Genomic DNA, 26,066 nt, shown 5'->3' with positions numbered 1-26,066 from the left:
ATGGCCCAATTTTAGTAATGACTATAGGGTATCAACGAGCCGAACACGAGCGAGCTGACTCTTTACTCGTGCTTGTTTTAAAATTAAATTTATCGAACTCAAACACAAGCCAAGTTTAAAAACAGCGACCTGAAATTGTAGTTTGCGTCAGATCTCGGAAAAAACTTTCAAAGTGGAACGGAGTTATTTGGATCATGCTCATGCAAGATTGACAGTCTAGTTACGAGTGATTCTCGTTACAAATAACAAGTATGGGCTGGGGCCACGTATGAAGCCCATTAGTTTGGGACCTGGCCCTCCAAATAAGCTGCATAATAGAGGGGCCTTTTTTTTTTGTGCGTAAAATTAGCACTGAGATATAATTGATACATATATTTCTGTATTTATTATGTGATCCAAAAATTTATCTTGTAATATGACAATTATGCGACAATTAGATCAAAGAATGCAAATAAAAATGATCATACGGCTGAGATCTTCCTATCCCTAACCATCGCCTCCGCAGCTCTCCTCCCGGCGACCAACGCACCATCGAACGTGGCCCAGCTCCAGTGGTCCCCACACATGTACACCCCATCGTCCACCCTCGGGTCCCTCCCTATCGGATCCGTCGGCGGTGTCTGATTCGGCTGGGCGAACCCGATCCGATAAGTCCTCAGATGCTTCCACTCGCTAACCTCGCCATCCCCAAACCACTCCCCGAGTTCCCGCACCACCTCTGCCGTCAGATCCTCATCCGACCGATCCGGAAACGCCCCGACCAACGACACAGAGACGAGAACTTTTCCCTTTGGCGCGTACGAGGGGGCCACGTTGGTCACGAAGAACATATTGTTCACGATCCCCTTACCCGATCCGTTTAGGATGAGTATCGGGTCCTTGATCGCCGCCCGATCCGCAGAGAAGTATAAACACGTGGTACTCCGGGGAGGCCTTTTAATTTTATCTCCTGTTTGGATAAAAAGAAAAGGAAAATTATTTATTTATTTTTACGTTCTCTCCCTTCAAACGTGGCGTAGTCTTACCCGGTTCTGATGGGAAAGCTTGGGGAAGAAGCCTCTTGGCCTCGGGTTGATCGACGGCTACGATTACTCCCAAATCGGCGGTGATGATATCGCCGTTTTCGAGTGTTACGGAGGCAGGGGCGGAGGTGACGGGATCGACGGCGACTACACGGGTGTTGAGGCGGATGGAGGATTGCGGGAGGCGGTCGGCGATTTGGAGCGGGATGGAGGCGATGCCGGCGGCGGGGAGGGCGTTGTCCCCCAGGGCGAGTTGCTTGAAGACGAGATCGAAGAGACGGGAGGTGGTGGAGAGGTCTTTGTCGAAGAAGATCCCGGCGAAGAAGGGGCGGAGGAAACGGTCGATCATGGAGTGGGAGAAGCCGAGGGAGACGAGGTGGTCGTAGACGGAGGTCTCGGAGTTGGAGAGGAGGAGATCGTCGGGGGTTATAGCGGCACGAAGGCGGTGGAAGGCGACGAGTAGCTTGTCGGCGAAGGAGCCGATTGGGTTGAGGAGGGAGGAGAGTGAGCGGAGGGGAAAGCGGAAGGGGTCGGAGAGGAGGTGGAACTCGCCGGAGTGGAAGACGAGGGCACCCGGGTAGAAGGGCTGGAGGCTGAGGGAGGGGAAGTGGAGGAGGCGGCGAAGCTCGGGGAGGGAGGTGAGGAAGATGTGGAAGCCGCGGTCGAGGAGGAAAGAGTCGAGCCGGTCGGTGCGGACGCGGCCGCCGACGGAGTCGGAGGAGTCGAGGAGGAGGAATGGGACCGAGAGGGAGGAAAGGTGGGTGGCGGCGGCGAGGCCGGAGAGGCCGCCGCCGACGATGACGGCGCCGGGGTGGGAGGTTACAGTAGGAGTAGAAGAGAGGGAGGCGCGAGGTGGGGTGGATAGGGGACGGTAATGGGGTTTGAAGGGAGGAGGAAAGAAATGGGGAGGAGGTTGGAGAAGATTCATGGAGTTGGGTTGGAGAAGATAGTCGACGACGAAGGAAGAGGAGGTGGAGAAGCGAAGTGGGACATGGAAATGGTTCGGATCACGCCTTATCCGTTATCCAAAAAGAAAGGAGCACGTACACGGAGAAAGGGAGCGTTAACGTCTGGTCAATAACGCAAATTTGCAGCGGGTTAACGGGCTTGGATGTCAATGCTGCGATTTGTGATCCGAACCCGGGGAGGCACGAGGTAAGCATTCATCACAGTTTTTTTTATTAATAAAGCAAAGCATTAAGGATTAGGAGATTATATGATAGGATTTGCCTTCCATAGCCATGCAATTCTTGTTCCTATTCTGTATCAGATGGCAAACAAGATAATGCCTTTGGGTGCTAAATTTGTCACCTGCCATCTTAATTCATGGCCTGGTCTAAACACCTATAGGCTATAGATATAGTTAAATATTCCAACCACCAAAGCACTCACAGCCCAAGTGACAGTTACTATCAAAAACTCGCATATTTATGTGATATAAGGGATCAGAGCTAAGTTCTAGTAGGGACTTGAGAATGTTCTACTATGATGCTTCTATGTGGCCCATAAATCTGTTTAACTTCATGTTCCCCCAGTCAAATCCATTAGAGTACTATAACCAAGTATGGCAGGCTTACAGAAGCTCTTCAATTAACCTGGACAATTCATGTATAAAGCTATGGATGAGAGCAATTCGATCTCATCTCTCAGGTGCAACGTCTCCATCATGCACCCCACTTATAACTAGTCTTAAATAAAATGCACTCACCTCGAATCCACTATATAAACTCCATTAACCCAAATACCACCAGACTATATATATGGTTTAGACTTCTTCTACAACCAAGAGATGAAGTGCTTTTGCCTTCTGCTGCTGCTACTGCTGCATGGGCTACTACTATTTTGCCCAGTTTGTTCCATGACCCATTACCATGTTTTCAATGTTAGTGTATTCTCTCTACTGAATCTTATTAGGTTATCGGATCAGTTAATTTTCTGCTCAAAATGCACCTTAATTTATGGTTGATGTGTGTTGTGAAATGTCTAAGGTTGAAGAAGCTACTTACACTCGGCTGTGTAGAACAAAAAGGATATTGACAGTTAATGGGAAGTTTCCTGGCCAAACTTTGTATGTTGAGAAAGGAGATACGATGGTGGTCAAGGTCTCCAATCATGTGAAAGGGAACATCACTATCCACTGGTATACACTGCATCAATTAGAGAAAGTGCCTTAAATTTATTCTACATATATTTTGCGAGTTTAAATTATTATTATACTATGTGATTATAGAAATGAATAGTGTGACTAGACTTGATTTTTGAGTCTATTCTAACATATATGTATTTTATCAAGTAGGCATGGAGCCAAGCAACCAAGGAATCCATGGTCAGATGGCCCAGCATACATCACACAATGCCCAATCCATCCTGGAGGTAGCTTCAACTACACTGTCATCTTCTCCACAGAAGAAGGAACTTTATGGTGGCATGCACATAATGATTTCAATCGAGCCACCATTCATGGCGCCATCGTAGTGTATCCGAAACCAGGGACTGGATACCCCTACCCAAGGCCCGATGAAGAGCTTGTAATCATACTTGGTTCGTACTTCTCTCTTCTTCCAAAATTTTCTATGTCAAATGAGTGTCTCAGTGTGTTTGGTTCTGTTCTTGCACTTAAGTGGTCATTAACTTCCAATGATCACAGAAACAACCTAGTCAGTAATAAAGATAAGACTGAATATTGTATCCTGCTACAGCGGGGACTCGTGTATCATTATAGGCCAGAACAAGTACATTTCAGAGAAGAAGAAAAAAATTGAGGGCTAAGATTATTTTCTCTAAACAGGAGAGTGGTGGAAGGAGGACGTTGATTTGGTATTCAGGAGAGCACTTGAAACAGGAGGAAACTACAACAGATCAGATGCATATACCATTAATGGCCAACCAGGAGACGTCTTCCCTTGCTCATCCCCTGGTCTCTCTCTATCTCTCGATTAAATATATAGGTCAATGAATTCAACTTAATTACTGTGTCGAGAAAATATATTAACAGGCATGTAAACAATATATATAGTAGATTGAATGAAATTTTGGTCACAATGTATTCATATGGAAGTACTGCTAGCTAGTTATATATGAACTTTTAGCTCTTCCCCCTTAATTATTCTTCTACTGCAACTATTTCTCCTGCAGGAACCTTCAGAATGCTAGTAGAACATGGCAAGACATATCTCCTCCGAGTTGTGAATGCAGCAATGAGCACCGGGCTCTTCTTCGCAGTCTCTCATCATCGAATCACCATCGTCGGATCAGATGGAAGCTACACCAAACCTTTAACAACAGACTACATGTTAATATTCCCAGGGGAGACCATGGACTTTCTGCTTGAAGCTAACCAATCTCCTAACAACTTATACTACATGGCCGCAAGAGCCTTTCAATTCCTCCCCGCTGCCACCATCGACAACACCACCACCACTGCCATCCTTGAATATCTCTCCAATGGCAGCTTTCAATCTGCCACTCCTCTCCTTCCACAACTTCCCTACTACAACGATACTGCCGCCGCTACCAACTTCACCTTCTCGCTCCGGAGTTTAGCAAGTGAGGAGCACCCAATTGATGTACCATCAACATTCGACGATCTGGTGTTCATGACGGTCTCTGTTAATGAGCTTGCCTGTCGCCAAAGTTCATGCGCAGGTCCTAACAGCACAAGACTAGCGGCAAGCCTTAACAATATTAGCTTTGTGAACCCTGCCATTGATATATTACAAGCATACCATAGAAGGAATTTTGGAGTTTTTGGTGCAAATTTCCCTAGCAGGCCCCCTTACTTTTATAATTTCACAGCAGAAGACCAGCCACTGAGCCTCCTGATGCCAAGTAAGGGGACAGAGGTGAGATTTGTGGAGTATGGAAGAAGTGTGGAGGTGGTGTTCCAAGGAACTTCCTTGGTGCTAGCAGAGAGCCACCCAATGCACTTGCATGGCTACAGCTTCTATGTGATAGGATGGGGCTTTGGTAATTTTGATAAGAGAAGGGACCCTTTGAGATATAATTTGAAGGATCCTCCATTGAAGAACACTATTGGGATTCCAAGAGATGGATGGGTGGCCATCAGATTTGCTGCTAATAATCCTGGTGAGTTCCAAATTACTTGAAAGTAGGCGACAAAATTGTTCCTTTTCCTTCCTGTTTCCTTCTTTTTCTTGTGTATAGAAATGATGTGAGAAGAAATGTATGAGAAAATTGAAGAAACAAGTTCAGCCAAAATTATCTCAATTATAATAACTTCATTAAAGTCAACAGGTCAAATGCTACATATAAGAATTATAAAAGCTCGTTATAAATAATGTTATGATCTTTATCCTTTATCTTGTATTGTGATCAGGTGTTTGGTTCCTGCACTGCCATCTGGAGAGGCATATGATATGGGGAATGGATACTGTTTTCATAGTGAAGGATGGTGCTCCTCCATCTGCCAAGCTGCTACCTCCACCTCCATACATGCCTCCTTGCTCCTAATGAGAGTACACAATAACCTCACATCATCTAAAATAAATACGACAGGGAATTGATAGAGCGCTCATAAATGTATGGATGTAGATCTTCTTCGAACTCTTGTTACTGATTGAAGCATTTTGAGCGGTAATTAATGCTTCTATTATGTGTGGAAACTTGCTTCGAATCAAGTTAAATTCATTTGTTGTTTACATTGTGTGTGATTCACTCATGATTGGGTCTCTCAGGAGCAGCCCAAAATTGGATGTTTAAAATTTGAAGCCGAAATAAGTTTAGTTCTTTGGAAGCAAAATCTAGGAAAATTATAATCCGTTTTGGATCGGGGTTTTGAACCCGACGTGAATCGAACACGCAACCTTCTGATCTGGAGTCAGACGCGCTACCATTGCGCCACGGATCCGGTTAAAATTTGATGGATATATTTTCCATTATTTTTAGAAAAAGAAAACTTTATTCAAAATGGGCGAGGAGGCTAAAAACCTAAAATGTTACTCGATAACATCTTTACACAAAATTGAGATGAAATTAGAGATGGTTGAGCCTTCCCACTGAAACACAAAGATGGTTTAGAATAATTAGCTAGCCAATTAATTACAAAATTAGCCTCTCTAAATATATGATTTATCATCACTTTGCTAAAATTAGAGAGTAAATACTTAACATCCTCAATCAAGTTTTTCATTTCCTTATGGTCTACACCATCATTAAGGAGTTGGTCTCAATATATAGATTGCTGATCTTTAAAGCTTTAGCATAATTTAAAGTCTCTCTAATAGTTTAAGCCTCAGCATGAATAGCCGTTTGACACCACATTGGAGCTCCACTTGTAAGAAGAATATCAACACCAGAATCCCTAAAAGTCCACCCTCCTTCGCCGGTGTTAGTCCAGTAGTAGGGACGCTGAGATGCGTTCGGCCAATGCTGACCTGACCGGAGGAGAGGGTTTTCCATAGTTCTTTTTGTCAATAGGGTGAAAATAATCCACAGTGATTGGGACCATGTTTCTCCAACAAGAGTTAGTAGAAAAATTCTTTTATGGTTCTTGGATTCATATCATCACAGATCCTAGCTGGAGTCTCTCACCTCAATAGATATGCTTGCCACCATATCTATTCGAAAATTAATGCACTAAGAGCAAATTAGTCGGTATGCACGTGATGAGAGTATATATGTGCCATTTGTCCTTATTAGGTTAAAAGAAATTATTTTTATTACTAGAATGTGATATTAAAGATAAGGTAAATAAAGGAGAATTCTGAGGGTGTTTTTGATAACTCTTATCCCTCTTAATAATAATTAATGATAATCTTCCCATATATTTTATTGAGCGAAATAATATTTGAATAGAGTAGAACCAGGGCCAGGGGTGATCTAGGTTTCTCTTGTCCCCTTCAGAGTTAAAACCACTCCACATTTCCAATTTTTTGTTTGATATATTTTTCTTCGTTTCTAAGCACATTCTGTAAAGGTTTTCAACCGTCCTATTCGATTCTGGAATCGTTTTGTATGTCAATCGGAGCTCTTTCTTCAACTGTGGACATCTCTATCTTTGAATCACGGTTTGGTACCTTGTTTTTGATCTAGATCTGCGATGGTTGTGCGACAAAATCACCTCTTTTATTGCAAAATAGATCTTTTTAGCTTCATGGGTCGTTGATCTCTTCTTCTTCTTCTTCTTCTTCTTCTTCTTCTTCTTCTTCTTAGCTTTCGTTTAGGTGTTTTTTTTTTTTTTTGAAAGAAGATGGTCTTTTGGGAAGGCTATATGAGCGATGAGCTAATGGGCACATTTGCCCCGATCGTAGTGTACTGGCTCTACGCCGGCATGTATCAGCTTTTGCCGCCATTAGATCAATACAGGTTGCATACCCGCAAAGAGGAAGATCAGAAGAATTTGGTGCCCTTGTCGGCCGTGATCAAGGGAGTTTTGATCCAACAGCTAGCGCAAGCCACGGTTGCCCAACTGCTGTTCTTGGTGAGAATTAGAAGCTATACTACCCCAGTTTTCTTGGTATTTTTGATATATTGCTAGCTGAGTGGTCTGTTAAGAGACCACTCTTAGGAAATGGTTGTATGCGAAATTAGGCCAATGTGGTGGATTTTTTTTAGAATGTGGGATGATAAGGTTAGAGCATATCTATAGGAAGTAGGATCTCCTATGTGTGTATGTTTTGAAGGGAATTCTTCACTTGGTTAGCTTAAGTTGCATGCATTATTTGTAAATATTAGATGATTTTGTGCAAATTACTGCTACAACTTTTCTTTTGGAAAGTGTAGAGTAATGTGTCATGAACTCATGATATTCATCAAAATCATTGAATCACTCAATATACATAGAGTAAGACAAGAATATGAGAAATTGTGCTTGGGTTATGAATGAGTTCTGCACAACATGCTGCAGGAAGCTGATACAGCTGAAAATTCTTCATTTAAGAATGCGTATCATCATGCATGTTTATACTTTATAGCTTAATATATTACCCCAAGTGCCATATGACTTTCGTGAATTAAGTAATTTTATAAGGCGCGCCAACTTGATGTAGTTTTGTAGACGTTCCAAGCCTTATTTAAGAGGCAAAGCACAGGGTATTTGCTTTCTGAAGGAGGCAAATATGCATCATGGATTTCTTTCTGGAAGGTCATAAATAAGTTGTCATGTTGAAAGGATATGTTGGCCGAGGAGACGTGTAGCATTAGCATTAATAGCTCATAGAACATTAGGTTGCAAACAGATCTTAATTTTGCTGGTACCTTGGTGTTGCATATACAGATGTACTTGATTTGAATGTGTAGCAAAGTTGGTGAAGTTTATTACTTGAGATCTATGAGCAATGTGTCATTCTCATCAAATAAGTAGTGAGGTCATCTTTGCCTATGCACGCATTTGAGTGTCAAAATTCCAATTGGTGCTTCAATTATATGATCTAAATGCTTCAAAAATTTCTAAGACGCTTGTTTCACTTGTACTATCTGAGGATCTTTATTCAATTCCTCCTCATTTGTTGCAGGTAACTTCCAAGCGAAGTTCAGCAGAGATCATAGTCCAACCACCTATTGTAGTTCTGCTCATCCAAATCTTCATGGCAATGCTAGTGATGGACACATGGCAATATTTTGTGCACCGATACATGCATCAGAACAAGTTTCTATACCGCCATATTCACTCCCAGCATCATCGACTGGTTGTTCCCTACGCTATTGGGGCACTTTACAATCATCCATTGGAGGGTCTCCTTTTGGACACCTTTGGTGGGGCCATATCCTTCCTAATCTCTGGGATGACAGCAAGGACTGCTGCCTTTTTCTTCTGCTTTGCTGTGATCAAGACTGTCGATGATCATTGTGGCCTTTGGCTGCCGGGTAACATCTTCCACCTCATTTTTCAGAACAACACTGCATATCATGATATACATCATCAGCTTCAGGGGTTGAAGTATAATTACTCGCAACCTTTCTTCTCGATCTGGGACAAAATATTAGGGACCCACATGCCCTTCAGCTTAATCAGCCGCCGAGAAGGTGGGTTAGAGGCAAAGCCATTGAAAGACTAGCATGAGCTCTTATCAGTATGTTACAAACTCCAATGAAGCACATACTTCCGAGTTCCCTAATCAGAAATCGAATTGTGCAGTAGTTGTCAAACTTGAAGATGCTTGAGCTACAACCCAAGATGGGGTGGTGCTTCACATGGATTGCTTGTTCTTTTAAGTCTAGCCAGCAGTAGCTGTTTATCTGTTATTTGGAGGAAGTCCCTCCCGTTGTTTTTCACTTCTATCCTTTCGTTTTTCTTGACATGTAGAGTTCCGCATCTCCATTGATCGCAGCTGATGTGCTGAACCTGGATATTGCCTTTGGTTTGTCTCTTATTATTTGCCGAGAATGATGACATCTGTTTGCTTAAGTTCTTGCTTGTCTTCCTCCAGCAGAACAATGAATTTGTATTAAGGAAGACATTATTTTAATCTCTACATATTGAGGCAAGATTTAGTCAATGGAAAGTAATCGCTTTAGTAAATGCATCTTATTGTTGGATTTGGTGCATCTCATGTTTGTACTTTTAGACGAGAGCATCTGATGTGCATTAACAAATCAAATACTATCGATCGTGGTTGCGAGTGATGAGAAGTTTGTTTACCTCACTTATTCCAACACCAAAAAATTAATATGCCACCAATCATCCAAGGATACATAAAGTTCCATAAAATAAACTATTGGAAGTTTCTTTTCTTTTTCCTAGTTGTTGGATGCCATTTCCTCTGCCTCCTCCAGCTGACGATCATTTGTAGTGCTGATACACAACTTTTGTCAACACCATCATCAAGTAATAAATTCAACATTTGTCATTGTGAATTTAGAAAGAAAGAAGACGAGAAGTCACTTTTTATTGTAGTATTAATCCAATGAATTGGAGTTAAAAGTATACAAACTCACTTCTTATTCTCCTAGACTATGAAATGTTTGATCAAAAGAACACGCCTTCCTTTTCCCCCATTAAATGTAATACATATTAACAAACCCATCAAAACAAATCTAAAAGAGACGACAACTTTAAGATCCTCAGATCTTATTCACCTCAGTTATCCTGAGAATAGAACTCTATTATCTCCCTCAGATTAAGAAGGAATGTAGAAGAAGAGGAACGGGAGCGATCATCGCACACCAACCACAGCAAGTGCTCGAAGAGGATGGCGTCGACGTCGACAAAGATGGCATCTTTCCGCTTCGACTCCCAATTCCTCACCATCTCCATTAGAACCCGGAATGGGTACTTGTCGAGAACAAAGGAGTCGACGAAGAACACCCTCTTCTCCTTGCCCACCACCACCCTCACCGGCGACGAGACCTTCTCGCCGGCCCCGGCGATCCGGTGGTATCCGACGGGCCACCGGAGGAAGAGGCAGCAGCCCATCGGAGTCGGTTGGGATGTCGGATCGCGATGAGGAGGCATCTGGGTTTGAGAAGTTGGGAGGAGGAGGAATAAGAAGAAAGGAGATTTCTTGGTGGATTGCCTTTGGAGGTAACGGTCGGCTTATATTTAAAAAGGGACGGCAAGAATCTTTTTCCTTTTTTTTTTTTCCGGGGATTTCTCATTTCGCACCCTGATTTATATATATATATATGTTTTCATTTTATTAAATTACATTCTTTTATAAGTAGATTTTTTTTTTGATTTAATAACTAAAATTGTCAATAGACAAAGGGTGTGAATGAAAAAAAGATTATTTTTTTTTTCTTATTCGATTTACAAATTGGTGCATTAGTTGGTAGCTAGTTAGCTACTAGCTAGCCGTTAGACTTGGGGAAGAGAGAAGTAAGAGTTTTTTTTTTTTTAATTTTTTTTTATTTGTTTTGAAATGATTGAGAAGTATGAGTAAATTTGACCAGAGAAATTTGGATTTACACTTCTTTTGGCTCATCTTGACTTGGGATTATTTGCAAGAGATGGATGATTAGCTATCATTAATAGTTTATCACACGGCTAGTTTTTTTTTTGTACCAGTTGATGATGAGTTGATATTTTAATCTGGAAGCGAGTAAAATCCATAAGTAATTAATGCATTTCCTTCTTCTTCTTCTTCTTTTTTTGTAAAAAAAAATAAGTTTATTATATTTTTATCCTTTGTACTTTTAGATGAAAAATACTTTACTCACTCAACCTTATTTTGTATAATTATGCCTCCAAATACAACCGTTAGATTTTCTATCCTGAATCAAGAGTGTTTGTGTTTTTTCTATTTTAAAAATTAGTATCAATTTGAATAAAAATGTTTTATCTTTTGAAATTTATATCGGCAAATATATATTAGTTTCTTCTTTCGACTAACTTGTGCTTTTCTCTGTGTTATATTTGTTGTTCAGTTAGGGATACAGATTTCAGAGATATGGATTTCTCGGTATGTGCTTTCGGTAGCCATGTTTGCAATCTTCGAATGGCTACTGTTTAGAATCACAGATGTTTTTTATTTGTGTAGAATTTGAATATGGGTGGTGCCGGAGAAGAGCTTGGTGATAGTAGTGACAACGAAGATGACATTGACACTGCTAAGAAAGTTCGAGGTAGATGCTGTTGACTAAGACTTCCAACTATTTTGTTAAAAAGTCATTCAAAAAAATATATATATTTTACCAAGAAATTATGAGATTATGTGTTGCTTTGACTCTATTTTGAGGCTCACCTATGCTGCTCTCTTGCAGCTAGCCTTGAATACAATAAGGTTCGAGTTCGAATCTTAACGATATAGAAATCACTAAATTCTCAAAGAAATCTAAAATAAAAAAATAAAAAAAAAAGTGCTGCTATCTTGCTGCAGAAAATGGAAAAAAGAAAGTAAAAATTCCAACAACTTCCATTTCTTAAAGATTCAACAATATAGATTGCAGACAGCTATGAGGCCAATTCAGTGGATGACATGGTACTATGGTATAGTCCTCGGTATAGAGTAAATTTGAGGCCATTTGTGTACTCAAAAGCTTGGAATTTTCTTAAAGTAACGTCGAGATAACCAGCAAAAAAATTGCCTTTAGATTCAGCTCCAAGCATCTAGCGAGGAATGGAGCACGGATGGCAATGATGAGACTTGCATCCTTTCTCCCTGGATTTTCTTTCAGTATCTCTTGATCTTTGAAGAGGAAACTGATGGTCCATGCAGATTGCAGAATGACAGAGGGATATCAGGCACTCAGCAACCAACAAAAGTAAATAGAAGAATTATCAGAGCAAGACTTGTTAAGTAGCAGGGTCACTTCTACATACATGTCAGATAGCATGACGCTTTTTGAATCCAATGCAAGCGTACAGATGCGGATAATAGCACAGGAGTAAATTTTATTAGATAACGGAACAAAAGTAATTTCAACTCTATTTGTGTGGATAACTTACAAGCAAGCAGCATCCATCAGTTCCATCACTTTCCAATTCTGGCAGACAGCTCAATGAAGCTCTTATTTGTAGTTTTCATATCGAGTTTGGCTCGTCGTTCCTCATATGATGCTAAAGTGCATTGAAACATTAGTAATCACAACATAATAAAAGCACATGATGAAAAAGGGTAGAAAGTAGGCTGAAGATGCTACGGAGTTCAACTTTACATGAAAAAGATCCAAAGGAGAAACTTTGGAGTTGGATGCATTATCCTTGATAACTATATATATATGAGACACATAGGATTAAAATAAATAATATATTTAGATAAGAAATATCTAACATAGACCTTTATATCAACATGTGGAATTATCTTGAGCCCCAGGAACAATAGATTGAAATGTCCAATGTGATGTGCAATATAATGCAAACTCAAATAGTCAGACTTACGCTCTGTTTGGCGTAGCATGAGAGGTATATGACCTCTTTTCTTTTTATCAGGCTTAGGCACCAATGAACTATTCTCTGCATCTGCATTACATCAAAAGGTAAGCTTAAAAAAAGAAGATAGCATTATAACAAATTTGACATTGACAAACCTGGAAAGCATAAGCAACTCAAAGCCTCAAAAAATATGGCAGCTTGGAGCATATAGTTGTGATATTCTTTCTTCAAGTGGTCACTCACTGCTTGACTGGCATCTAAAGAGAACATTTTAAACACCCATCATGGTCATGAAATTAATCACAAAGGCTTTAAATTCAAAACTCAAGGTTAGTATGTGTGTGTGTGTACATATAGCAAGGGGAGGGAATGGCGGGTGCTCCTGATTTCTCTCTCCTTATTTGTGCATGCAACAGGTTCCTACCCTCAATGTGCAACCACCAAAATTCATCCCTTCCCGAATAACTCCGGCCAGTAGCTATCATCAGTAATATAACTATGTCCATCAGTGCCACCAACTCATCAGTTAGAAGTTGGTAGACTCCCTAGTGAAGCACCGCCTCTAAGAAAAAGAAAATCTTATGATCTTGCTTTGTTAAAATGATCTCAATCCATAAAGTACAGATAAAGAGATGCGCAGGTATTGCAAGCACAGGGGCAAGGACGGTTCTTGATGGAATTAGTGTGGTAAGCAGTTGGGAAGAGAAACTGTATGAAATTAGTTTTGAGGCCTTTCCCTTCCCCTATAAAAAAAGATCTCTCTCATTTTATGTATGAAGTTGTGAGAGAACATTATGTATATGGTGTGCAATTGGCCATAATTATAGCTAATAGAACAAATTAAAATCAACTATAGTACCTGATGAACAAATAAATTTGATATTATCAAATTCACACGAATGTAAAAGCAGTGGAAGCTCTGGGGCCATGTTGTATTGAGGTTTCTTCGGGATTTTGCTTGTGTCAAGTAGTGCATCCACTATCTACAACACATACACACACATGAAAGAACTTTAAGTTAGTCAGCAACGTGTAAAACTAAAATGAAATAAAAAGATAGAAATAAATCCAAGTAGTCTCACTACTTACAACCAATTACAATAAAAAGTTAATTGCATAGAGTGATAGGAACTTGCTAATATTCCTAAATCTGTACTATACCAGAAATTAAAAGACGTCTATGCTACTTCATGCCTTTCTAGCAAGTAACCTACACTGTAAGGTTTTGTACTTTGGACTCACATTAGGGGATTCAAGACCTTGACCTATCATAAATAATACTGCAACCATGCAGCGGACTTGATGCCACAGAAAAGCACTTCCCTTGATTGTCATTGCCCACAGTTCATCATCATTGGACCTTAAGAAATAGAGACGAGCAATGAGAATAATAAAATTTTAAAAAAAAGCTGGATGTATTAAACGTATATAAATGAGACAGATAAATGTCAGTTAGCTACATTACTTATGATGGACTCCGGAGAACATACATGAATAAAAGCAAACAAGCTGTCATAATTGACAACTTCACAGAACTGGGAACAGCGTCAAATGATGAAGTAGAACATAGTGGACATTTTCCATCTCTCCTATATAGTAGTTATGCTTTGTAACAGTTTCTCGATACTCTTACAGATGACATGAACAAAATCCAGCTTCACCAACCAGAAGAAAATAAAATAATATTCCTTTTCGTAAAATAATTGGTCACTAGCAGGTTCAAATCTGACGGACAAGATTACCATTTAGCTGTAAATAATAAATACATAGAGTAATTTACTAAACACTCACAACCAGAGTTTTCTAAATAATCAAATCAGAGGACTTATCTTAAGGCCTCAAGTATATATATTTGTCTTCAGAAATGAAAAAAAAAAAAAGAGTCCATGCTCTTGCTCACAGACTGATAATAGCAACACTTTTTCTTTTCAACTTAAAAGTCATCTTTAGATGTGGCATTTAACAACTTAAAAACTCCACCTTTCACATAGAGCACAGATCTTACCTTTGATTGCAGGGGGAAATATTAAATATTGTTATTCGTCGTCTGTAGTTACTCACATTTGCTGCATCCATCTTGCAGAAGTTTCTGAAGTCATGCTCTCCAATGAAATCTGCAGCAGCTCTCTGCATTTTCTGTTATAAAATCAAACATAAAAGATTGCTGACAAATCCACGGAGAGTAATAAGAATCTTAGCGGCAATCAATGAACAAATACCATTATATCCAAGTTCCCCTTCCAGAAAAGATATCTATATTCCCTAGTCAAACAGGTGAACCTGCAAGAGAATGACAAAACAAACTGTAAATCATAAATGAAACTAGGCACCTATCTAGATTGATGTCTAATGAGAAAGTGACTAGATGCTTTCATTATGTGCTATAGAGGTCATAAATGGCCAATAATGTGTGAAACATCAACCAGATTGACTATCCTAGTAGCAATCATTTGCTTTATTGCAGATGCTCACATTTGATATATGTAAACACTTTCATGTTAAAAGTATCTTAGCATGTGAGTGCAAGACATACAATTATACACCAAGTTTAAGCAGTTCCTAAATTCAACGAATGTTATTCACATAAAATGACCTTAAATTAAAATGAGATGGAAAATGTCTCCAGTCAGTTAAACACTAAGGTTATAACATTTGGATTTCTGCAAGCTTAAGGATCTGCTTGGTCAAATTATGACAAAATAGAGAGCTCAATATTCAGTTCAGATGAACTTAAGTGCCCAAACAGAACGAAAGAAGAAACTGATTGACAATAAGAGGTTTTTCTAGTAAACAAATAAGATTAATCTAAATAAAGCTCATTACCTGCTTGGAAAGAAAAGAGAAGTAAAAGTTGTCTAAGAAGAAGATACCAGACTAACCTTGCATGAAAATCTGTAGGAACAGGACACCAACCTATCACACGTATATCTTTTGGAAGGACCCTATTCAACACTCTTACATAATCAATTTCTGAACAAGGACAAGAAAATAATGGTCAATAGCACGTAAAGAAGTACAGAAGAATCTATTAAAATAACCAATCCTATAGACCAGTGAATGAAACATATACATAGGTACACACCATATCTTCCTTCTGATGCGGCATACCCATTCCCTCCGATGCCTCTCATATTTGATCGGATGTATAAGGAAATCACCTGCAACAGATATTTCACATTAATAAAAAAAATGATGTCTCCTGTACTAAATAATTCAACAGCAATGTTGAAGGTCATTAATAGTCATTTCATTACACTCGGTAAAAGCTGTCTTCGAACAAAAAGTAGAATACAGGGGGATTAGAATATTTCATTATACTTGACCAGTAGATGAAACTCCCTTGTCGGTTCTACCACATCTGGAGTAATGCGAGTCTTCTTTACTGCCAATCAAAAGCTTTGTTCTCTCAAGTGCCTTGAAAATCTCAGACTGATGAAATCAAATAACAAAGCCCCCTGTTAGTATCTGAGCTATGTTATGACCTCTTTCTAATTGGAAGAAAGAATAGAAAAGAATAACACCTCAATAGTTGGCTCAACATGTGCTTCCGAAGCAAAACCATGGTACCTGCAGAACAGTCTACAAGAAATGACATGCATGCACCATTTTCTTTTCTGGAAAGTTCTGCTGTAAGTTTTAATTAACTTAGTTCAAGATATATGGCAATCTGAAAGCTACTATGTAATGTCATTGTATAAATAATGACATCAAGCACATCATATTTAAGAAAAGAGTATGCGGAAATGAGAGATGAGAGATGAGAGATAAAGATAAAAGAAAAAATATCAGGACCATCAAAGCAAACTTCTGGTTTCACTTTTGTGTCTTGAGACAGAGAGGATGACATGGCTCAACTTTGTGCCTGGTCATTTCTGGTCAAAGATAGTTAACCATGCGAGGAAACAGAAGTTGGCAGAGGTGATAGTCCTAATTGAGAAGATATTTGTGAACACACAGGAGAAAGCAGAATTCAAGCAGCTTTCTCAGAGTGATAGTTCACTACCTGGTAAGTCTGAAACAGCAAAGGCAGGAGCAAAATTTCTTTCCTTTGCCATATCTAGCAGCCAAATATCGATGATATCTATTCTAGAGTAGAAGTATCAATGCCTACAGGAGAATATACTTTGGTTATATATGTGAAATTAAACAATGTAAGATTCCTATAAAGTAGTTAGTGCACTTCTAGCATGACGAAGATTAAAAAAGGCTTCTAGCCTTCCATGGTTATTAGAAAACTAAAAATGTTTTATTTCACAAAGGCCGGAAGATAAGACCTCTGACCAAAGTACATAATTTTCAGCGCGATGTATCTCTTTGAACAGTGATGTGTGATCCTCGGAGAGCAACCTGTACGCGGAAACAGAAAATCTTACAAACCCAATGAAACATGTGAGGTCATCAAGATAAAATGAAGAGCATCAGCAGTTTACTGATGAACCTTTGAATGCTTTTCACGTCCATAATATAAATAATCTGGCTCTGAAAAAACAAACTCTTTCCTCCTTTTTTTTTTTGAAAAACTAAATGAGCTGGACATTCACCTGTTATCTCACTTGATTTATGCTCCATAAACTTGGTAGAAATCTCCGCATGCAAACCACTCCCTTCTTTATCACTGTCATGCTGGAAAGCACTTGTATGCATCAGAATAGCACAAACGAGAAAGGTTTGGATACCATCATTAATTATAGTATTACAACTCAACTGTTTCAGCAGAAGATGTGAAAGGAGCAAAATTCTGAGCATCATCTGGAGCTCTAGTTGCACTAAATTCATCCTGCTGCTGCTCTCCTTGAACAGAGTCACCTAAGCTCAAACCATCAATAGGAAGAAATACCGCATCTTTTTCCTAAAGAAAGAAAAATAAAGAACAAGAATATAATTTTCAGCATCCATGAACCATAAAAAGACTATGTTAAAGTCCTCACCAACTCAGCACTCACTAGATGTATCCAAGTCATATGATTTATTTAGCAAACCGTCTTAATTTATCAACATCAGGAAAGGTATACACCAAATGTACAAATTCATTTAGTAATAATACATCTGACATTAGTAATAGTACCTTGGAGCAGCGACAACCTAATAGCCGGGAAAGCAGCATCCCGTTCTCCCGCTCCAATTCCTAAGATTTATCCAATCAAGAATAGAAAAAAAAAAAATTAGCGCGCAATGAGAAGAAATCCTTCGGTTAAAAGAACCAAATTGGTCCACCTCCACCCGGATGCGGAGCGACATTAACTGCGACCGGAGGTCTTCCACGACGACATCACGGCCATCCACCACCGATGCTTCCATCGCCCCGTACGGAGATTCGTGCTTGCGATCGCCGCCCGCCGCCCGCCGCAGCCGTCGGGAGAGAAGCCTCAAACTTATGCGTCCAAGACCCATCGAGTTCTGGGCTTTTAACTTTGGGCCGAGACTAATGGGCCTACTTTAGCCTATTGTATGCGTCAACAAAGAATTAAGTGTTAGGGTATTTTTTATGACACCGACTGTTGAAATTATGGAAAATCTTGGAAATACCTCTTCCATCAGTTATTATTTAGAATTTTTTTTTTTTTTAATATATGAGTGTCATGGGATCAATTTTAGATCTTATAAAATCACTTAATAATTATTTTTTTTTAAAAAAAAAGGATAAATCACTTATTAATTATCCCTATTAATAAAGGGATAAAAACTTGAGCTAAAATGGGCGTAAAGTATGACTGCCTCTTTATCTTAAGTGAGAAATCAAGAGATCGATTAGGCAAAGTAAAAGACTGCATCAAGTACACGTGGAGTTCCACGTTAAATGACTTCCCTTACAAGCACAATCTAATGCCTAGGAACTAACTAGCAAACGAAGAAACAAAAAATGAACCATCCAAACATTAGTTAATATACAACCAATATCTGATACAAATCCTCTCTCTTATTCAATAAGCTTGTACTGGCCGCCTGGAGGTCCGCATTGGGGAGGCGCCGGTTGACTGGCGATGCGGTGAAGGTTGATACCTCATTGGTGATTTCTTAACGGCGTCGGATGGCCGCCTTCTCTCAATCTGAGGCGACGATACTACTGCATATTTAGGGTCTTGCAACTGTTCCAGTGTAGCCAGGACCTCCGACATCCGGGGCCGGAGTTTTGCCTCCTTGTTAATGCATTGCAAAGCAAGGTTAGCTACGGCATTGGCTCCTTTCTTTGGGTATTGACCAGCCAACCTTGTGTCCATGATGCGGTATATCTTGCGCTTGTCGCCCAAATGAGGTCTCACCCAGTCAACCAGACTCTGCTCAATACCTACTTTTGTTTTGTCGACGGCACGCCTGCCAGACAACAACTCCAGCAGCACAACCCCAAAGCTGTAGACATCAGCCTTTGCAGAGAGCCGACCTAATGAATCAGACAACATGAGAGATCTAGCCAGTTGACTTAATATACTAAGCCTAAAGCTTAGCAGAAGATACAGGAAAACTGTTGGAATTGGAGCATTAAAATATGATAAGATGAGTTATATACAGGTTAAGATATTCTCAGGAAAGTTCAGATAAGGTAAGCAAGAAGTCAAGACACATTCACTCAAAATGCTCCTCGTCTTCTAAGGTTGTGTTCATGTGTGGAGGATTGCTAAGAATTTAAAACAGAGACGTTTTAACTTCATCTAACAGATGGGGAAACATATAACACCTGACAATCACATAAACCTCAAGGACCTACTTTTTTGCAATTACAACAGATCAATCAATTTCGTTGAATAGTAAGTATCCTTACCCTGATAGGAGTAGTTCATCTTCATTGCAATCGCTGATCATTTACTTGATACGGAATTTCAATACAACAAGGAAAAAGAAAAATCCTATGTTAAAACTTATAATCAACATCTACATAAGCAGCATACTACGAACCTGTTGCAACGTACTCTGGAGCAGCATATCCGTGAGTGCCCATCACTTGTGTGGAGACATGAGTTCTGTCACCAGTTGGCCCAGCTTTTGCCAAGCCAAAATCCGAAAGCTTTGCATTATATTCCTTCATTTGAGAAACAATATATGCTAAGATATTTATTAACTCAGAATCTCATCAAGATAGAGGCTCTCTCTCAGCATACCGAATCAAGAAGAACGTTTGAGGCCTTCACATCTCGGTATATTACTTGTGATTCAGCATCATGCAAGAAGGAGAGACCCCTAGCAGATCCAATAGCTACTTTGAGCCTTATCGCCCAAGAAAGAGGCTGAGGTCCTCCTAAAGGCAGCAGTCACAAGAACTTATGTTACACAGACCTTTAAAACAATTAAGCATGTAGGCAAAGCACTAAAATTCGGCAGTTGTTTCTTTATGCATAAATTACAGAAAGAAATCTCAGAATGAACTTACTTCTAACTGGAAATTTCTTCTCAGTATTTATGTAAATTGACAGCATAGCAACTTCTTCAAAACATTTGTTGGGTGAAGCATAGTCCAAATTATCATGCTTTCAGAAAATAGAAATATTTCACAATAAGATAATCCTTTTCCTCTTCAAAAAGATACGAGCAGATGACAAGGAATGAAAATAGTTGCAAGATACGTTACATTGATTTTAAAAAAATTAAAGACTAGTTGGGTGGACTAATAGTTAAAGAACTAAACAGCAAATAGATGAATTATGACAGCAATATCTGCATTTCTAATTTGTATTATGTTCGGATCCAGATGTTCAATCATGTATTAGATGTAATGTACTTATGACAAGTGTCAGTATATATAAAACCACAGGGATTACTGAGCCAGTTCCTGTGTTGGTCAGTCATCTGCCCAAACAGGCATTCTAACAAATTCTGGTTGTGCCACTTATCTAACAAATTCTGGTTGTGCCGCTATCAATTAACTAATGCTTTTATAAAGTCAATATTTTCGCATGCTTCCTTCTAGCAAGAGTTACATACTTCTAAAAAGATGATTCTCCAAACTTCCTTTTGCCATGAACTCATAAACCAAAAGTCGGTCATCTCCCTCCGAGCAGTACCCAATGAGCTTAACTAAATTTGGATGATGAAGCTGACCGAGGTAATCTACTTCTGTCTGCAACCATTGACAAATTATTGCATAAAAATAAATTCAAAAGAAAAATGAGAGAAAAAAACGATAAGACAATCAGTTGAGAAACCCACCAGCCATTCCTTGTGGCCCTGGAAACCTTCTGGTTTCAGTCTTTTGACAGCAACAACCATTCCAGATCCAGGCCTTGAAGGAGCTAAAGTTTGTTCATTAATCCAACCTTTATAAACACATCCAAATCCTCCTTCCCCAAGAAGACTATCCGGACGGAAGTTTCTAGTCGCATTCCTCAGATCATTGAATGTGAAGGCCTTCAAATTTGAAGATGACAAAATTTGACCCTCTGTCCGAGGAGTTGGAAGACTTACACTCTTCTCACCATAAGAAGACACGGTCAGGTTTGAAGGATTTGAACCTGTTGTCAGAGTGGAACGAGCTGAGGATATGCTAGTTTTGCTGGTGATTTTTGATGGATCTAGTTTTTCACAAGAAAAGGGCACACATAAGTCGTACCAGTATTCTAGAGACGGCTTTTTTTTTCCAAATGTGTAATAAAAGAAAAAACTTCTAATATCATGGTATAAAGAAAACTGCTTACTAAAACAATATATTTTAACTTGCTGATAGACTAACTGAAAATTGAAACTTCTATTAGATGACCATGCAGTCCAGACCTTAGTTGAGATATGGCAAATTGGTATTCAAGCAGCTTGGAAGAAAACATCACATATATCAATCTATCCTCATATTTGTGAGACTAGAAAGATGCTTCCTATGAAATCAGGAACAATTTTCTAAAAACTGTGCAGCAGATTTGTAGTGGCCAAGGGGTTTCATGGCATGACTAGGATGGTGGGCGTCATGGTGGGTGACATGAGCCTAAGGCTGGTCTCACATAAAACTTTACAAATATATTTTTTTGTAAGCTATCTAAGCTATCTAGCCAATATATAATCAAGTGAAAAGGACAGAATTTGACAAATTATCAACATTCAACTCATAATAGACAAAGTCAATATATTGTGTAAAAATTTGGAATCAATAGCCTTTGGATGATGTTTTCACAACTTAGAAAATAAACCCCTGAATGTACTAGTTTTCATCTTTTGTATCGCAATCAAGAGAAAAAGAACAAAAAAGAAGTGCCAGCTGTAGAAAAGTTTAGCAGTCATCTACAGCCCCAAGTGCAAGAATTTCTAACTAGTTACCATTATTGAGATAAGCTTATATTCCAATTAATAAATTTTAAAGAATTTTATTATCACAAGATAAGAAATTTAGATAAAAGTCTTTCAAGTATAGATTGAATCATTGAATTTTAATGAGCAGACACAATTGGATTTTTTTTTCACTAAGATTCAAGAGAGTACAAAATGAGAAAATAGGGAAAATAATTTAGTTACTATTATTGACACTCAAAGCAGTTAAATGAGCTGTCATTTAGTCTGGTAAGGCGACTGCTATACTCCCAAAATGCTTTTCCAACTCGCTATACTCCCAAAATGCTTTTCCAACTCGCTACGGTTGTAGCGCAGTGCTTTGAGGGCAAATCCGCCATGTGGGCAACCACAAACTCTCTCTTTTTTTTTTGTTGGGAAACACTGATCTAAAAAGACAGCACTATAAATCCATTGAGATTAAAACTTTCATTTTATCACTTAATGAGCTCTGATATATTTTCAACTAAGGTTTCCATATCTAGTAAGATACATTTCTTCAGTATTCAAATTTTCAGATCAACCTAGGTGATAAAAGACATCTCAGCTCATCTCAGTCTCCTCCGGAGAGAACACATATCTTTTCTTCCCCCTTCCTTTTTTTTTTAAATTTATTCTTCTGCCTAAATTAAAGTGCTTTTAATGCTTCCTGCTGAGACCTACATTTAAGAAGATATTAATACTCCATAACCACCTGTGAATATAACAAGTAGTTAACAACTATACAACTATTTGTAGATACGCCACCTAACTTCTACAGGAGCACATTACAAGATAAGAATCAACTGTTCATCGTACAAGTAGCATTTAATACACAAGGTCAATAGTATCACAATTTATTTTATTCTGCAAATGATGCTTAAATAGAAAAAAAGTGATCCATATGAGCTCAATAATGGAACCTTTGTCTGCAATACCAATCCAGACGGGTTACTTCCTTGCAGAGTTGAAGATCAAAATCTCCATTATTGTTAGCTTCAAAGCTCAGAGCATCCAAGAATCGTTGCACAAAAAAGGAAATACAACCACAACTAAGCTAATTTGGCTTCAAAAATCCCGTAGGAACTTTTAATCTTTAAGCTGTAGTGTAATTTCTTTTCTTTTTTCTCTATTGGGCACCCAACCATCACCGTCGAAATCCACTAAGCATAACGAAAGACACAATCTTTCATCCACTAAAAGAAATCATGAGACCACAAGAAACCACACCAAACTCAAGAGAAACCCAGAAACCAACACCAACAAGATGCCAAACTGAGCCAAAAAAGAAGGAAAAAAAGAAATAGTTCAACTAAACAACCACAGAGAACACTCACATGCAGGATTCTGCGAACTATCAACTCTCGACGAAGTGTTGAAGCAATTGCCCATCTCCTCCTTCAGTAGGAAATCAAACGCCCATAAACAAATCCTCAACTCCGGAAGAGCATGAGCCTAAAGAGACGAGTTGGGAAACCAAAAGATAAGAAAAAATCCGATCTTTTACGCCTCAGGATCGTTTTCTTTCTATCTGATTTGAGAAAAGAGCGTGGAAGAAGAGACGTAGGAAAGTGGTGGGAAAGGGGAGAAGAAGAAGAAAGTAATCCACGCCTCCACAGGAAAGGACAAGCGTTGTGGGGGCTTCGTATTACCGGGTGGGGGTGGGGGGGGGTAATGGCGTCGGATTCGTGGTGTGGTGCACGAGATTGGTCTCCTTCTTGTCCTTATTATCCGTTTTGCCACTTATATATATATATATGATGACAATGCCGACCTCCATGGATAACTGTGTGAATCGTCGTCCATGTCCCCCACCCATGTGGAAGTGTGAGTTTTCTTATATTCAAAATTAGTTTTCTTACATTCAACCATTTCCTTTCCCTAAAAAATAGTTGAAAGTGATCAATGTCAATTCAAAATTTACTATTGAATTTAATTATAAACAGAGAAAAATAACGACGGAGCATGTTTATTAAAATTTAAAGCAATCAATCAACTAGAATAAACTTATAATAAACATAATAAAATATCACGAAAACTACGTCAGCATTACCAATCCACTAGATCATACAACGGACTCTCTCTCACGTCAGTCTATGACCCGCATACCAGCGTACTTTTTAAGCATTTTCCTTCAAATAATCACCATTTTCCTCCACGCACGCCCCTTCGTAGAGTCAAAACCGAGTAACCCATTAAAGATTCTTTTTCTTTCTCCTTCACAAAACTCTCGGCTCTTGACCACAATTCTGTGTCAAGAGAGATTGTCTCTATCTTCTTCTTTATTTATTTATTAATTTTTTTCCATCATGACGAGAGGATCGTCTCTATCTTGAAGTGCTGTTCAGCTATAGATGGGTCAAGTTCGTCAAGGTCAATTTGTGGTGTTCTGAACCAACCAACCAGGCCATGAACTACTTTTAAGGCGTGAATGGAAATATTAATTACTAGACCAAATTGATCAGACTATAAATATTCCTGCGGTACAAGAATAGTCAAATGCTTAGGTAACAATTCAGAAAAAGTAAGGAGGTAGAGCTGGGGCGACAGAGTAGAAAGAAAGCATTTGATATTGGAAAGACAAACAGAAATAAGGTTCTTAAAATTAAACAGTATCTATCCATCCGCTTGCAGATAGTGGAGCTTGACCTAAATCAAAGAAAACAAGTGGGATCAAAACCGACATAATTAAATAAGGGAGGAAAGCAAGAGACAGAGGCAGAGTCGTTCATAGATACATGCATGCACCCATTGCATTTGAGGTTCTATTATTGCTGTATGTGTACAATGTCTTTGGATATTGACCTTTTGGAAAAGAAATTTTCTCGAGGTTTTGACCAAACTGACCTTTCCCCAAATTTAATGGAGTTTTTGACCAAAGTATTGCTATAGTAAAAAAAAATATTTTTTTAGAGGACATCACTATTTAAATCATTTTTCAAACTAGTACGGTAATAAAATCTCTGTCTCAAACATCCATTTTTAGTGAATTAATGAATTTTTGTTAAAAAATTATTATCTTAGATAATAATTTTCTTATATATAAAATGCTTTTAGATAAAACAATTTATATATGAAACCCTTTCAGAAAAAACAATTTATAAATTATTATATAATAAATTTAAAATTAAATTTAAAGGAGTGATAGTGTTTATTTTATAATTCAGATGACACAGTTAATTGAAGAGATCACTGCGTTGTTTCATCTTATAAATCTTTTATATATGTATATAATAATATATTTTATAATCAAAACAGTTCAGCGCAGAGTTACGATAATCTAATTTTATATTTAACCTACTGAAAAACTAATTAATTTACTAATAATTATTTTTGAGATGGACACGGTACTAAATTAGGAAATAGTTTGAACAGTTATGTACACTAGAAATTTTTTACCGTAGCAGCACTTTGTTCAAAAACTTAAATTTCTCTGCATCTCACAAACAAGAGTTGCTGTTGTTAAGTACCGTATCCCACAAGTTGAGACACAAGCGATAGGCCTCCCTGAGTTACTGACCAAAAAATGAGTAGACATGAGAGCGATGTATGCAAGCTTATCAGGAACGTAGACATTGCATTAACTTTAACAACATGCAGAACAAAATGTTAAATTTCAACTTTTAATGTAAAGCCTGCAGCAAACAGTAATTAAAAATAATAAAGAAAGAAAGAAAGAAGAGGATTAGTCCCCAGTATTAGAGGTCGAAAGTAAGAGAAAATTAGATTGTGTAGTTCATAGTTGTCATTCATGACCATAATAATTCAACATCAATGTCTATCTATACTGCCCAAATCGTAAAAAATTATGCAATACTTTGTATAATTATTTCAACATCAATCTATGCGCTGAAAGAAAGAACAAGTTGCATATATGAAAATGAAAAGTAAGATCTAAACTTCAACATACTTGTTTTGACCTTCAGAAAAATTAGTAGTGCGGTCGTCATCAAGAGAAATCAATATTTCGTATCTGCCCTTTAAAAGGACTGGTATCTGCATATATAACCTTTTAAATGTCACAAAGCATAATTACTTACCCTAAACTACCC

General features: G+C 38.6%; 6 protein-coding genes and 1 non-coding gene across 11 annotated transcripts; 2 read left to right on the top strand and 5 right to left on the bottom strand.

Annotated features, from left to right (window-relative positions):
• Window positions 1-461: 461 nt before the first annotated feature.
• On the bottom strand, window positions 462-1,371 carry LOC140774959 (uncharacterized). Its single transcript, XM_073118159.1, has 2 exons — window positions 1,026-1,371; window positions 462-949 (listed from the first exon to the last, which is right to left on the bottom strand). The coding sequence occupies exons 1-2, from the start codon at window positions 1,369-1,371 to the stop codon at window positions 462-464; spliced, it is 834 nt and encodes a 277-aa protein (XP_072974260.1).
• Window positions 1,372-1,669: 298 nt separating this feature from the next.
• On the top strand, window positions 1,670-5,672 carry LOC140774955 (laccase-15-like). The gene is made up of 7 exons (XM_073118154.1): window positions 1,670-1,840; window positions 1,908-2,177; window positions 3,011-3,162; window positions 3,319-3,563; window positions 3,811-3,939; window positions 4,158-5,108; window positions 5,359-5,672. The coding sequence occupies exons 1-7, from the start codon at window positions 1,670-1,672 to the stop codon at window positions 5,490-5,492; spliced, it is 2,052 nt and encodes a 683-aa protein (XP_072974255.1). The 3' UTR covers window positions 5,493-5,672.
• Window positions 5,673-5,817: 145 nt separating this feature from the next.
• TRNAW-CCA (transfer RNA tryptophan (anticodon CCA)) lies at window positions 5,818-5,889 on the bottom strand. The gene has a single exon. It is a non-coding gene; the product is annotated as a tRNA-Trp (tRNA).
• A 921-nt stretch (window positions 5,890-6,810) lies between these two features.
• LOC140774045 (very-long-chain aldehyde decarbonylase GL1-9-like) lies at window positions 6,811-9,489 on the top strand. The gene is made up of 2 exons (XM_073116876.1): window positions 6,811-7,461; window positions 8,495-9,489. The coding sequence occupies exons 1-2, from the start codon at window positions 7,231-7,233 to the stop codon at window positions 9,035-9,037; spliced, it is 774 nt and encodes a 257-aa protein (XP_072972977.1). The 5' UTR covers window positions 6,811-7,230; the 3' UTR covers window positions 9,038-9,489.
• Window positions 9,490-9,897: 408 nt separating this feature from the next.
• On the bottom strand, window positions 9,898-10,476 carry LOC140774650 (uncharacterized). The gene has a single exon (XM_073117726.1). The coding sequence runs from the start codon at window positions 10,432-10,434 to the stop codon at window positions 10,060-10,062; it is 375 nt and encodes a 124-aa protein (XP_072973827.1). The 5' UTR covers window positions 10,435-10,476; the 3' UTR covers window positions 9,898-10,059.
• Window positions 10,477-11,664: 1,188 nt separating this feature from the next.
• LOC140775197 (uncharacterized) lies at window positions 11,665-18,198 on the bottom strand. Of its 4 annotated transcripts, none has more exons than XM_073118478.1 (18): window positions 18,007-18,198; window positions 17,858-17,917; window positions 17,498-17,641; window positions 17,334-17,415; window positions 17,067-17,139; window positions 16,314-16,359; window positions 16,111-16,221; window positions 15,875-15,950; window positions 15,672-15,762; window positions 15,012-15,072; window positions 14,798-14,919; window positions 14,035-14,152; window positions 13,652-13,775; window positions 12,948-13,049; window positions 12,799-12,879; window positions 12,367-12,477; window positions 12,241-12,258; window positions 11,666-12,120 (listed from the first exon to the last, which is right to left on the bottom strand). In XM_073118478.1, exons 1-16 carry the CDS (start codon window positions 18,181-18,183, stop codon window positions 12,392-12,394), a joined length of 1,554 nt encoding a protein of 517 aa, XP_072974579.1. In that variant the 5' UTR covers window positions 18,184-18,198; the 3' UTR covers window positions 11,666-12,120; window positions 12,241-12,258; window positions 12,367-12,391. The 4 variants fall into 4 exon arrangements, with proteins under 4 accessions (XP_072974578.1, XP_072974579.1, XP_072974576.1 ...); XM_073118475.1 differs by having other exon boundaries at window positions 11,669-12,120; window positions 14,798-14,928; XM_073118477.1 differs by lacking the exon at window positions 12,241-12,258 and having other exon boundaries at window positions 11,665-12,120; window positions 14,798-14,928.
• Window positions 18,199-18,510: 312 nt separating this feature from the next.
• LOC140773350 (probable serine/threonine-protein kinase PBL3) lies at window positions 18,511-23,646 on the bottom strand. Of its 2 annotated transcripts, none has more exons than XM_073115850.1 (6): window positions 23,352-23,646; window positions 20,932-21,293; window positions 20,707-20,842; window positions 19,887-20,023; window positions 19,684-19,807; window positions 18,511-19,171 (listed from the first exon to the last, which is right to left on the bottom strand). In XM_073115850.1, the coding sequence occupies exons 1-6, from the start codon at window positions 23,404-23,406 to the stop codon at window positions 18,714-18,716; spliced, it is 1,272 nt and encodes a 423-aa protein (XP_072971951.1). In that variant the 5' UTR covers window positions 23,407-23,646; the 3' UTR covers window positions 18,511-18,713. The 2 variants fall into 2 exon arrangements, with proteins under 2 accessions (XP_072971951.1, XP_072971952.1); XM_073115851.1 differs by having other exon boundaries at window positions 20,932-21,233.
• Window positions 23,647-26,066: the final 2,420 nt, after the last annotated feature.

This window comes from Typha angustifolia, chromosome 13 (genome assembly GCF_048772165.1).
Source record: "Typha angustifolia cultivar Huaian chromosome 13, ASM4877216v1, whole genome shotgun sequence".
Lineage (NCBI taxonomy): Eukaryota > Viridiplantae > Streptophyta > Magnoliopsida > Poales > Typhaceae > Typha > Typha angustifolia.
This window is presented reverse-complemented; position numbering and strand designations above follow the sequence as displayed.